General features: G+C 39.5%; 1 protein-coding gene across 1 annotated transcript in view; it reads right to left on the reverse strand.

Moving 5' to 3' along the window:
* Positions 1-338: 338 nt before the first annotated feature.
* Positions 339-14,553, reverse strand: part of CDH19 (cadherin 19) — a 46,881-nt gene continuing 32,666 nt past the window's right edge. Inside the window, exons 7-12 of the mRNA XM_081149421.1 lie at positions 13,567-13,820; positions 11,545-11,666; positions 6,860-6,981; positions 5,437-5,554; positions 3,800-4,048; positions 339-1,070 (exon numbers count right to left, since the gene is read on the reverse strand). Of these exons, the coding sequence (XP_081005547.1) occupies positions 589-1,070; positions 3,800-4,048; positions 5,437-5,554; positions 6,860-6,981; positions 11,545-11,666; positions 13,567-13,820 (1,347 nt within the window). The 3' untranslated portion in view covers positions 339-588. The remainder of the gene's footprint in view (positions 1,071-3,799; positions 4,049-5,436; positions 5,555-6,859; positions 6,982-11,544; positions 11,667-13,566; positions 13,821-14,553) is intronic.

Below are 14,553 nucleotides of genomic sequence, written 5' to 3' on the forward strand. Positions count from 1 at the left end.
CTTACTTGGTAAGATTTAATGAAAGCCTAAATGAAATAATATTAACATACTCTAGGTTCAGTGCCTCTCCCACATTAAACATCCAAGAATGCTGAGAATCTGTACTGGATGGGATTGGAAACAATGCTGGGAGACTATGCCAGGGTGCGCTTGCGGTGCCTGGCACCGGGACCCGAGGGCTGCTGGTCTGCATCTCTCTCCCGCTCCACCTTCAGTGACAAGGCTTGCAAGAACCATGGGTGTTTGCTCCAAGGAAATCAGAAAACACTCTAACTCAGATCTTATTTTTCTATCAGAGAACTGGAGCATACAGCTCTTTACCAAGAGACTCCCAGTTTGCTCCAAAGCACAATTAAAACTTTTAATTGACCTTATTGGGGTGACCTTGGCTATAAAACCATGCCTGTTTCAGGTGTACAGCCCTATAACGCATCATCTGCACACTCCAACACCATCTTCCCCCCTGTGCCCCTTCCACCCCCCCCTTCCCTCTGGCAATCCCATAGTGTTGTCTGTGTCTGGTTTTTGTTTTGCTCAATCCCTTTACCTTTTTCACCTGACCCTCCAACCCCTCTGCCCGGCCAAGCCCTAAGTTTCTGACTGCATGGCAGAACCAAACACGCACGCTGATCTCGTAAAGGGAGGCTCCAAATCCTGCAGGCCGTCAAAGTGTTCACCCTCCCCAGAGGCGGCCGACTCTAAAGAGCTCAGGGACCCGGCCGAGGACCCCGTCCCCTCAAAGGCGTAGGTCCGGAGGGAGTCAAAGGGAGGGGCAAAAGGATCGGTGTTAGCTTCCGCCAGCTTTTCCAGGATGAATTCCTTGATGACGGCATCGTCTGGGCCAACCTGCCAAGACGGGCCCCTGAGCCCCGCGGGGGGCGCTTTCCGCGGCCTGCGCGCCCTCCTGACCGGGCTGCCCCTGGGCTCCCCGGTGGCCAAGGCCTGGGCGTCTTCCTGCCCTTCCCCTTCGTCAGCGTACCTGATGATCCTCTCTTTGAAATCTTTACCCTTCTCGGCAAACAGAGGCTGCTTCCTCCTTTGTCTCAGAACTAGGAGCGTAAAAATAAACCCTGACAAGGAAAGCAACCGAAATATTAGCACAATATAGCGTAACACAGCGTCACAATATAGCAGGATATGTTATTTATAATAAACTTTACAATCCTTGCTTTGGTTACAAGCTTAAGACAAGAGCTTAGATGTTATGATTTTTAAGGCAGAAAGGTATATTTGCTGTTGAAAATTTACAAAAGGGGCTTGCAGAAAGACAGGGATACAGCAAACTTGCTGGTTGATGATTTAAAGTAGAAAAGCATAAAAAATATAGTGAAATGTTTTTGAAGGTGATCAATTTAAAACCTAAAATTTTATTTTTTTCTTATATATTGGAAACAGAACAAAGCAGAATATGGGAACATCTTTCAATCTCTATGCATTTGTCCATTTAGTAACCAAAGATGCAGGTTAATAGAAGTTAAGCACAACAGAGCAACTGAGGGTCCCCATTGAGGAAGATTCTGTGGCATAATTATTTTCTAAGTTAATATTTACTGCCCGTAAAATGTGTACCAGGCATTTTTCTAAGAGCTTTAAATCTATTCATTGATTTAATTGTTATGAGACCATTATGTTGCATATTCCCTGTTGAAGTTGGGAAACGAGCCCAGGGACGCTCAGTCACACTCCCAGAGTCACACAGCAAGGAAACAGAAAGCTGGCACTCAAAACCAGACAGCTGGCTCCGAATCTGCACCCTGGGACACCACATTAATTTTAGAAATTCCAAACTGCCAAGTCTTTTCATTATAGCACTGGTATGTCAACCATCAATATTTATTAACAAGGTAATTTTAATATCATGTAAAAACAACAATTTCAGAACACTTTTTATTTTAAAGAAAATGTGTGTGTGTGTGTGTGTGTGTGTGTGTGTGTGTGTGTGAAGGGTAGCCAATTCTTACTCAACCTTGGCTTGTATGTAGCTGTTCAGAATTTCATAGATAGGACTTGAACCAAAATGGAAGCAATATCATTAATATTATCAAAAAGATAAATATATTAGGCAATATTTTATATAAAAGTTACATTTAAAATATTGAAACACTGCTCTTGAATCGAGTAAGGGCAGCACTGTGTCTAAATTCAGATACTATACTTTAAAATTCATCTGCGCTTGGCCCGGTGGTTCAGTTGGTTGGAGCATTGTCAGGTACACCAAGAGGTTGCGGGTCCAACTCCCCATCGGGGCCCATGCCTAGAGTGAGGGCCCGACCCCCAGTAGGGGTGAGTAGGGAGGCTACTAATGCATGTTTGCCATCCATGTTTCTCTCTCACATCTCTCGCTCTCCCCCACCCTCCCTCCCTCTGCCTCTCTCTAAAATCAACGAAAACATATCCTTCAGTGAGTATTTAAAGCAAAAACAAACAAAAAGCAAAACCTCATCTGAGATATATGGCTGAAATGGAAGGAGGTCTAATAAATAATTCCTAAACCTATGAACTGGAGGCAGTCCTCATGAAGCTTTCAGAGGAAACCACCATTGGTTGGCCCCACTTCCCTTCCCCCCAATATTAGGCGTGCCTCTGACTGCGGGGCTGCCCTTGGTTTGCCTGCAGCATTTCAGGACTTGGGGTAGGCCTAGTGATTCAGTACTTGCCATCCCCCAGATGCTATTTTAACTATTTCTTGATTCCGACGTCTAGCTATGTAGCTCTCTCTAAATTCATTTTTATGATCAAAGATCATTAAAAATAACCGGAAACAGTGAAGCTAGGTATAAAAGAATGTTGGACGGCAAGAGGAATGCATGGGCTTTGGGGTTTTGATAAAGATGAGGGGAGCAGAAGCAAAGCGAGTCCTGAAACATTGCACATCTGTTGGAGCCATAAGGTTGGGAATCCAGATGCAATTGCTGATGCGGTTGCTTTCAGCACGCAGTAAGGTGTGTTGGTTTTAATACAGTTATGAGGTAACAGAGGGAAGGGTTTAGATTGTAGACACTGATAGATTAAAGAAACGGAAAAGCTTATGTTAAGTGAATCATTAGTTGTCTGGAAAGCCTGGCTACATACAACATTTATGGGTTCATTTTCCTCATCAGAAAATGAGTATAACTTATCTTCTTGTGAAACAATAATAACAACAGCAAACAAGAAATAATGGAGTTATTCGACTGCAATTGCTTTTGTGTTTAGCACTTTGATGAAATAAAACTCTCTCCTTTACATTCCTCCACGCTAACATTTACTCTTTCTAATGCCCCAAAGCTGTGAGTTGCTGTGCAGGATTGAATAGCAGTGTGTATGGTTAGAGAATCTCGAAACATCATTTGGGAGCCGCGGAACCCTTTGTAAATCACATAATTCTTTGAGTTTCACTCTTGTTGTCCATTCAACACAGGTGATTGAAGTTACTACTTCATAAGGTTATTGGAAGGATCACATCGCAATACGTATGACGAGCACTTAAGACACTCCCTGGGTGTGACAGAAACTCACCATTATCACTCCGAATTTTTATATAACTATATATGTAGCAATGCCTATGTGGCAGAACCAGGCCTAAACCACTGTGCGCACACACTCATCTCTCAAAGAACTCAAAGAGGGTGGACTTTCAGCTTCAAGTGCATGATCACCATTTTTTAAATTCACTCCACTTGATTTAAGAATTGAGAAGAGGAACTAAACGCGTACACACACAAAGACACACTACCCTGCTATAAGGAAATGACCCATTTTCTATATGTATCACGTTATTTTCAATAAATGAAGATATATTCAGTTCAGCATGACCTACCAAGTATTATCACAGCGCACGTCAGGACAGCAATTACGATGTCTGTCCTGGATTCCATGAGGAGCATCTCTTTAGCACTGCAGATCTGGGGACTGCCACTGTCGTCGCAGTCACAGACGCGGATGGTAAGGGTGTTCGTGCTCGTAAGTGATGGGGTACCGTTGTCGGCAATTAAGATGGTGATGTAGAAGACCGGCTCTTCTTGAAGGCTAAACCCAGTTCTATTAGTCAAAATTACAGCCGTGTTATCTAAAACAAAAACACATATGCATGATTTTTTCAACAATACATAAGAAATTCATACCAGGCATATGTACTAGAGGCAATGGGAGAGAAATACCTAAATAATTTTTTTTTCAGGGCAACTTCTTATGCCTCAGTACTATGTTTTCTTTTGTTGTTGTTGTTTTTGGTATTTCCATCTCCCCAAAATATTTTCTGTAGCAATCAGACAAACTTTAGAAGGCAAACTATAAAAGGCAAACAAAGGGAAGTCTTTTGAAATGTATGCCTCCTTCCGACTTTTCTCGAGTCATTCTTTTAAAACAATGTCTCCATCTTGCTCTTGAAGCCTATACAACCCTTTTGATTCTAGTTACTAGACAGATAGAAAAGGTGATATAATTTACATTTTTCCAACGTCTAGTTTATTTATGACCACAAACATTAAACCAAATCAATTACTTGTTGTCTCAATGTCTTTATTTTGCCTCAGTACATTATTTTGTGTTAATATAAACAAATCTGAGCTACATCTTATTTCTTATGTTCATATTTGCATTTTTTATCCTAAGTTTATTTGTGTCCCCTGCACTGGGGAATCTGACAAGGACAAGAGGAAGATAACACATCTGCATTTATTATCCCAACAAAAGAGCCCCTGCACTGACGGTTGACCTGTTGTCCGAAGGACAGCTACACGTATTGGGTACAGATGCTTAATAATAAACCCAGTGGTGACTCATATCTCTGGGATATGAAGAGGAATTAAAACAGAAATCCATATGATGGTAAAAGTATTTTACTGGAGTTAAAGCAAAAAGAAAAAAAAGAAAAAAAGAACAGAGTGGCTCTCTATAAAGTTAGTCACGTCAATAAGGAAGGAAAAGAAATTCTGTCTCTCCAGATGAAATCCTTTAGAACATTTTGTCCTCAGATTGAGATAATGTTCCACTGTGAAGGAAAAAAGAATTACATTAAACCTATACTGCATAGTCATAGCCATCATTAATGACACCGATATCTTTGAGTCAATCGAGCTAACACGACCGCGAGTTGAGCGAGACCACTTTCTCCCCCAGGCCTGGGCCGAAGGCTGAGCTACATGGTGACGTGACGGGAATCCCTCTCTCGGCCGCGAGAATATCTGCAAAGCCGTTCGGACTTTCCGAGGACTTACAGCCACGGATGACGCGAAAAAGTGCTTCCAGTTTCAAGACGCCCAGTAGAAAACGGGGGCAGTACTTTCGGAACTTGACTTTGGGTTTTCTTTCCCATTTTCATTTCCACTTCTTGCTCCATAGCTTAACATTATCAGTGTGCAGGAAAAGTGTAAAAAGCAATGCTGTAAGTTGGCTTAAAATCAACCGCGATGCCAGGAGAATGGATCGAAAGCCACCAAGAGTGAACGTAATTACCTTGATTATCTGTGATTGTAAAGGTGGAGTTCTTGGAGTCCTCCATGGATAAATTAAAGTAAAAATGCTGATCTTCTATGGAGTCATCTCTATCCACTGCACTGATGGTCTGAATTACCTAGAAAAAAAAAAAACAGAAAAAGGTTTTGTTTGTTTTGTGGGGTTGTTTTTTTAAATTTATTTTAAAAAAAAATCACTGTTGTTGTTGTTATTAGATTTTTTACTAAAATTTCTTTACCAAAATCTTTATGGACATTGCAGAGGAAACTATCAAACTGATGGAGATATTAACATATTTTCTCAGGTTGAAAATATCTTTACGTCCCGCATTCAAAACGGTGTTTTGATATTACACAGTGAATACACTTTTGTTGATGGGCCAGATGGTTTTCATAAGCTAAGTATGCTAGACGTTCTCGAAGCTGTGTCAAGGCTCCCTCCCATTCCTCCTGCCTACACCTCTCCCTTCCCTTTCTCTTCCCTGCCCTTATCTGAATTCTAGCCATTAAGATTTGCTGCAATTATATATTCCCTGCTGGTTCTGAGAGCAGAACTGTGATGAAGTTATTGTCTTAATAAAGTATTTGCTGAAGTATTGAGTTTTTTTAAAGTGATTTAAGAAAATAATGCATTTAAAGTTTAGAGGCAAGGTACATGATTTCATTTGATCCATAAAGATGATAGGAAAAGTGTTCCACCTCAAGTGAGTTCCTCTATCTTACATCATAAGAGTGAAGTAATGCAGCTATGAACAAATCAGATCTCAATTAATTATTGTCTTTCAAGACATGAATATGTCAGTCAAGTAGTTCCTTATTGTCAAAAAAGAGAGATGATGTCAGGATCACATGGTGAAATTGTGATTAATTCTGGAAATTAAAATATGTTGATTATACAAGTTTATAGTGCGTTTATGCTCCTAAACACACTATTTTTGTGTTATAACCTTTTAATACTGTTGCTTTTAATTACAATTTACTTGTGATCTTTATGGTTATATGCTTAACTTTTTTTGTGTTTGAGTTTATGTGTGTATATAGGTATTTAATTTTGTCTTTTTTTCCTTTTGCTATGAGTTCTTTAAAAAAATGATACAACTTTTATTCTACAATTCCAATCTAATAAAAATTTGGTAAAAATAAAATACTATTAAATGAGTAAATGGGCAGAATTGGCCTTTGTTAAAAGTAATATTGTTAATATTAACAGTAATAGTTAAGAGTAGTGTCATGCATTAATAGTTCTTAACATGAGGCCCATTCCCTTCTGAAGAGATTCCAAATGAGCTGTAAGATGTCCATGGACACATGGCATTGCACAGAAACAAGGTCAAAGTGTGACTTCTTAAAAAGAAAGTTAACTTATACAGAACTCACAACATAAAAGCATGTAATTAATATGTCAGCAATTGATTATTTCTTACCTGTCCAGAGCTTGCCTTTTCACAAACATAAGTCTCATAGTATTCAGGGAACTCAGGAGCATGGTCATTAACATTAAGGACTTGTACATACACTGGAACTTCAGAAGCCTGTTCTGCATTGCCTACAACAAGCAGAATACAAATAAATATTGTCAATGTTGTCTTTAGGGGAAAAGTTTATAAAAATTGTGTTAGAAGCTATGTGGTATAATTTCATTTGAACAAAAGCTGTCTGAGGACCGGCTTCCTATATAATTTATATATTTATCAACAATACAACATAGAAAAGAACATTCTTAACACATTTAACTCAACCAATATTTATCAAGTGCCTGGTACCTGCCATAGTTGTAGGAGCTAAAGAACATAGTTCTCTGAACATCTTCCTAAAATCCAGGAAATTTTTTAACATATTTGCATTAATCAATCTAATCTGGGTGAATATATGTGTTATTATTCTCCCCAGTTTTGCTGATAAAAACACTGAGAAACTGCCCAGCTGGTGTGGCTTAGTGGTTGAGCGTCGACCTATGAACCAGGAGATCATGGTTTAATTCCCAGTCAAGGCACATGCCCAGGTTGTAGGCTCCATGCCCAGCATGGGAAATTCAGGAGGCAGCCGATCAATGACTCTCTCATCATTGATGTTTCTGTCTCTCTCTCCCTCTCCCTTTCTCTCTCTGAAATCAATAATAAAAATATATATATATTGAGAAACTTTAATTTTATACATTACAGATAAATGACCTGCCTAAGCTCATAGCTGAAGTAGAAAAGGCAGTTAAGAAGCCAGCAGCCAGTACTCTCAATAACAGCATTGTTCAGTGTAGTTTTAAAAGCAACAAAAGGACATGAAATAATGATCTAAATACATGGCAAAATAAGATAATTAAAATAGTATCTAAGTAAAGTTTTATATATACATTGAGTTGGGAGGATTTTCTTAAGTGAGCCCAGAAATACAGAAATGTAAAAAAGCCAAGATGAAATATTAGTAGCTCTAATTTTCAAATCCTGACAGATGATATGAAAAAGACAATTCAGTGGAAATATTCACAAACCACAAATTCGCAGATGAGAAAATTCAAATGATTCCCACCAGGGTTTCTTAACCTGGTCACTACTGATATTTTAGGCTGGATAATTCTTTGTCTTGAGGGTTTATCTGAGCACTGTAGGGTGCTTAGCAGCATTTTTTAGTGTCTACTAACTAAATGCCAGTAGCAGTTCCCACATTAGTTGTGATAATCAAAACTGTCCTCAGACATTGTCAAATGTTTTAGGAGGCAAAATAGCCCCCAGGTGAGAGAAGCTGCTCTAGCACAATATTCACAAAGGCTCTTGCTCCCCAGAAGGCAGGAGAATGATGATTTGGTCCATGTAATGCATGCTAATATGCAAAACAGGCCCAGTGATGGTGGAGTGGTGACAAATAAGGGGGATGTAAACATTTTCTGGAACCTAATCTGGCAATAGATAATGAAAGTTAAGTCACACATATCTTTGACCCAGTAATTAGCTTGGGAAACCCATGCTACAGCCTAAGACACTGGCACCAAAAAGGGACCTGGACCAAGGTGGGTCTGCCCCCAGCATGGTCTGGATTGTGTGGGTTGTGATTTTATGCAGGAAACTTTTCATAATGAGTCCAGATGGTTCTGAGAGTACATTTATTGAAGCTGGGGACAGTGAAATAAAGGAAGGGCTTAAGATAGAAGAGGCAAGATCATAGCAACAGGAGTGCACCTAGGTGTGGCTGCCTTACCGCTTAGAAAGAAAGTCACAGGGCAGAAGAAGTGAGCCAGCAGGGCTGCGTGGACTCAGGAAACAAGCTACAGAGGCAAAAGGAGGGCCCTTGGAGACTGGTTCAGGGGGTTAGCCCAGGATGAGCTGCTGCTGCCTGCTGCTCCCCTGGTTGCAAGTCTCCTGGGAATCTTTAGAGCTTAGGAGAAAGAAAGCAAAGTTATGCACCTGAGGAAAGAAGGGGGTGGGGGGAGGAAGGCGTGGGTGTGCTCAAGAGAGCACAGCTTTTGCACTGGGTTCTTTATCTTAAGAGTCTTTATCTGTTTTCTTAAGGTGGGAATTTTAAGGGAGGTCTTAGGGGAGGATCTCAATAGAATATTCATCAGCTTTCCAGGTGTGTCCTTTCATATGCTGATTCACCCAAATGAGCATATAGAGGGGCTCAGGGCCATTCTCTGGTCAGTTTCACCTTCAGAGCATGTCACCAAAGAGGGACAGGGACAAGACAGGCCTGCCCCACCAGGGTCTGGAATGTGTAAACCATTTGCTCCAAAGTGTCCTTGGTTGGGGAAGATAAGTCCTTGTGATTTATTATCTGGCTGTAAATTGCTCAACCGTTTAGCTATCTGTCTCAGTTTCCCCGTTCCACTTGCCAAAGAATTTTCCTAGCTCCTTACTATCCTGCCTCAGCACCAGTATATAATAGTACAAGATTCAATTCATTTATTGCAGAATTGTTTGCATCACACCCAAATAATTGGAAATAGCCCAAATGTATATCAAAAAGGAACTGGCTAAATAAATTACAACCATACTATGAAATTCTGTGTGCTTATTAAACATGAATGAGTCAACATAACAAATGTATTAATATAATGAGCTTTAAAAATGGATTTTAATCCTGGTTGTCACCATGAAAAAAATATTTAACTACTCTTTGTTTCAGTTGATTCTCAGTAAAATGCAAACAATACTAGTAACTACTTACAGAACTGTTATAAAGATTAATTAACACATATAAAGCATTTAGAAGATTACTTAGCATATAAAGAAGTGATAAATATCAAATATTACTTTATTTATCTACTAACCAGAAGTGATATACATGCTATTTTGTGAAATGATAAAAAAGGAAGTTGCAGCCTAATCTGTTCTACATTTATATAACATTATTTTAAATCTTTCTCTTTTTTTTATTTTAAAAATGCTGTGGAAAAGGTATATACAATAAAGACTAAGAAGGGGGAGTTTCCTTTGTTTCTCTTAATGTTTCTGTTTATAACCTCCATGCTCCTTTGTTCATTATATTTACAATTGTAATTTTTAATGCAAAGATTTTTTTTTAAAAAGAGACTTAATTCTCTCTGCTGAAAATAAGGGGAAAGACTTGGAACATTTACCTTACGAAACTCATAATTGTAGGTTATTTCTCTGTTTCTTTGAAACATATATAAACCTTTTAAAAGTTAAAGAAACCTCTCTCCAACTTGCCAGCCCAGGTTTGTCTTTCTAAAGTACTGGGAGCCCAGTCTTTGAAATGGAACCATCAAGGAGGAAGAGGCTCTTCCTTCTGGCCTCTGTGAGAGGCCAGGAGCCAAACTTTAGCAAAGACCTGGACTCAAGTTGCAAAACTGCGTCTCATCTTAAAGGGATGAAAAGTTTAGCTTTCATTTGGATAAAGTCAGTTAGCAAACGCAGGTGGACACTCCAACTACGGGTGAATTTAAAATGAACTACGCATGCGACACGTGATGTGAAGGCCTGGTAACTGCTGATCTGGAGAGCTGGCGCGGTGGGCTGTCTGCCCGCTGCACAGAGGGTGAGGTTTCTCTCCGTCTTGGCCGCCTCTTCGCGGATTTCCTTCAATGCAAAGCACATCCTGATTCCATGCTTTTCAGTTATAAAACTCTTTTCCCTCTATTCCACTGCTGTAGAGAGGGTTTCTGGGTTGGGATGAGATTTTGTTCGTCAACTACTTTTCCCCAATAAATAACAGTTGCAATTATGATAGAAACTGCAATTTTTATTTACTTAAAAATTAAAAATTGCAGAGTTTAATACATAGTCAAAAAATCCATGGCATTTAGGAAATACATATACCATTAAGAATTATTTTGAGACTCTTCTCTTTTGTGTTATATTCAGGATAAATAGATAAGTGAAACATTAAAATGTTTTTTTAAAAAACTATCCCTAGAGATTTCAAGGTATAATGAATCAGAATTTAAGGCTCATCTTTTCATGGTTTAAACATATAATATACGACCATAGAACAACTTTTTGCTTAAGTAAGTAAACTGGAAACAGTATTCCAGGTACAAATAAATTTAAGAAAAATTAGTAAGAAATTCATTTAAAGATTTTATTCTTTTCTTCTGAAAAAAATCTGTTTAAGTTCAAATTAAACCTTTGACATAACTATAGAAAACATATATATATATATATTTTCATAGCTTCGTTTTAAAGTAGTTTGTCATTTCATTCACTTAGCTGACAAGCTGATAAATCGCCTGTTGCTTCATTTGGGACCTTTCCCAGGAAGGAGACGAAGCACAGTCAACTTCATTTGCTGATAGCACACATGCCGCAAGGCAACATCTCTTTGCTACAATCAACACAACTGCTACTTCGCAAGCTTCTGGGCAGTGAACACGTGCAGCAGGGTGCTTTCAATAACACCTTTATGAGGTGCCCTGTTTTCCAGGATCCAGGTGGCTTGTTCATATTACTACTGAAATTCAAATGGTGAAGCGATTTATAAGCCGTGATAGGAATGAGCAGGCGCTGTTAACTTGAAATAATAAAATGCCACATGTGTGAACTGACATACACAATATCACTTACCTCTAATTCCAAGAGCATTTTAAGTTGGCTCTTGTCCCTATTACTGAGTGGTTTAAACAGTCTGGGGAAGGGACATGTGGTCCCCAACGGGCACTTACTGATTTCTCTGGCTGTAATGCTCAGGTTGCACCAAGCACTCGTCTCCCGGTCAAGAGGGCCAGCCGTGACGATGGTGCCATTGTCATAAATTTGGAAGGCACTGCCGCTGGTAATAGAGTACCTGGACCAAAGAAAGGCTCCCTCAGTTTCATTTTCTCTGTGCAACGGTGACACATAACACCTTCTTAACGCAACGAGACTGATTGTCAAATGCATGCTCCACATAGCTGATCAAATTCTGAACAATTTTCAGAAAGGCGTATTTATATATTTAAGATTCAATTCACAAGAGATAGGACAAAAAACAAAACAAAACCTATAATGGCTTCACAGTTAAGTTGATATATGCTCAATCTTAACCCACTCTCGTTCCTAAGAGAGAAAATGCTAATAAGTGAGTAGCTTGGTTAAAAAGAAATGGCAAAATGTCACTCACAAAATAAAGAGAAATGCAAATGAATGGGAATAAAAATTAATGCTCAGTAACATTTTTTTTTAATTTGAAGCAACATAAAACAGTTGCCTAGACTGCCCTGAGTCTCTTTCCAACACCACATGGTTCTTGTTAAATCTGTGCATATTGTAATTACGCGGTAGCTGACCTATGAGAAATTGTTTAATTTTGTTTGCTGAAATAAAACAATCTGATAATATTTAATTTTGTTTTCATGATATATTAGGGACATTTACTATACTACCTGGAAAAAAACAACAACTTGTGATCCTAATATATGAAAAGCAATCTTATTGATAAGACACTTCTAAATGGAAGAATGTCCATAAAAGGCATTGAAATATATTTCTGATAGGTTCTCACAAACTATTTTTAAAGGTAATTAATTTCAGTATAAAAATGAAAATTGTGTGTCTCACTTACTTGTCTCATATATACCTAACATTTTTACTAGTAGTAAACACACAACTCTAATAATTTTGTGTTATCTTTTAAAATCATGCCATGTTTTTATTAATGCTCATAGGTATTGTTGTAAATCATTCATCATTATTGCCTTGTTTACTTCATTAAGATTCAATACATAAATTGTTTTTAACACTTTATTATCATAAATAATAATATAATAAACAGCTTAGTCATTATAGCATTTTTGAAAAATTAGGTATTCTGAAGTATTCTAAGAACAATAAATAGGTTAATATATATACTACTGTAAAAATCTAAATTAATTTACTGGGTTATAATTTTATATTTTCCCCCCTAAAATTACTATAACTAAATAGGAACTATATCTACAAATTAGGAGTGGGTTTTTATAATTAGCAATTACTGTGGAAAACTGGGAGCATCCCTGTCTCAAAAATTTAAAGCAGCTCCTTCTTTCTCTCTGTTCTCTCTGCCCCCCCCCCCCCAAACACACAGCAAAGCAGCATCGTAATAAATACATGGAGGTCTGTGGAATTCCCTGAACTGCAAAGAGGGGAAAATAGATGATTAGGGGAACATGTAACAGATTTTGTTTTTATGTCTAACCAGACCTACGATTTGAATATTGAAAAAACAGAAGAAGAAAACAGAGAACATGGGCATAAAGACTAGTTGAATAGTGGCAAATGCAGTCCAGCTGTAGCAGAAATCTTTCTAAATCACTGCACTTATTTCATTTTTACTCCTTTAAGGAGTATCCTATAGAAAGCTTTCTCAATATTTGAATATCATTTTAATGAAATAACATTTACACGAGCCACGTTGGGTCAGCTTTGCTTCTTCTTTGATTGGGCACAGTCAGGATTTTTTACCTTCACCTCCTTGCCCCAGCGAATGGACTGGGCTGCACCCTAGTTTAGATGGTGACCCCCTATTTCTTGCACGTTGGCAGTTGCTATGTCACTGCTTTTTAACCAGTAGCGAGGCTCCCTGTTGTGACTTGTCTAAGCTGTTGCAAATTTGATTAATACCATACGGAGAAATACAGAGGCGTCCTGTTCCATGGGCACGGAATCTTATGCTTAAGCCTGTCCGGGTCGGTGCGCTCACGGCTGCGAGGCCGGCCTCCCGCACTCACCTGACGGGGGCCCTGCGGTGGTCGGGGTCCAGGGCCGACACCGAGCCCACGGGCGCGCCCCGCGGGCTGCCCTCGGGGACCTGGAAGGTGTAGCGCGGCTGCAGGAAGGCGGGCGGCTCGTCCTCGTCGGCCACCTGCACCCTGACCAGCGTGGTGGACGCTGGCGTGTGGTGGCCCAGCAGCCGCTCGTCCACGTGGCGGTTTCGCACTTGGGCTCTAAAACGATAGTAGTTCTGATGCTCGAAATCCACTTTCTAAAAGAAACACAGAGCACACGGAAGAAACGGCTTCAGTCACCCAAGGCTTGCTCAGAAAATGAACATTTTAGCTGTTACGTTATCTCAGTTTGAGTTTTTATTTACTTTTTTATTTATTTTAAATATATCTTTATTGATGTCAGAGAGAGGAAGGGAGAGGGAGAGAGAGAGAAACATCAATGATGAGAGAGTCATTGATCGGCTGCCTCCTGCACGCCCCTGACTGGCGATGGAGCCTGCAACCGGGACATGTGCCCTGACTGGGAATCGAACCGCGATCTCCTGGATCCTGGGTCGATGCTCAACTGCTGAGCCACGCTGGCTGGGCAGGTTTTACTTTTTTATCCCCTAGGTTGGTTTGGGTGTGTTTTTCCTTTTTATTAAATTTACCAGGGTGACATTAGTTAATAAGACTATACAGGTTTCAAGTGTACATTTCTATGATTCACGATCTGCATATTGGTTTTCCTTTTTATCTACTGGATTCCCTGGTATTATCATTAAGGAGTTGCACAGTAGTTCTCTATTTTTACTTTGTTATGTCTATCTATTACAAAATGTTTTGGGCCTGCCTGGCGTGGCTCTGTGGTTGAGCATCAATCTATGAACCAGGAGGTCACAGTTCGATTCCCGGTCAGGCCACATGCTCGGGCTGCAGGGGGCGCACAGGAGGCAGCCGATCAATGACTCTCATCACTGATGTTTCTCTCTCTCTCTCCCTCTCCCTTCC

This window comes from Miniopterus schreibersii (assembly GCF_964146895.1).
Source record: "Miniopterus schreibersii genome assembly, chromosome: 10".
NCBI lineage: Eukaryota > Metazoa > Chordata > Mammalia > Chiroptera > Miniopteridae > Miniopterus > Miniopterus schreibersii.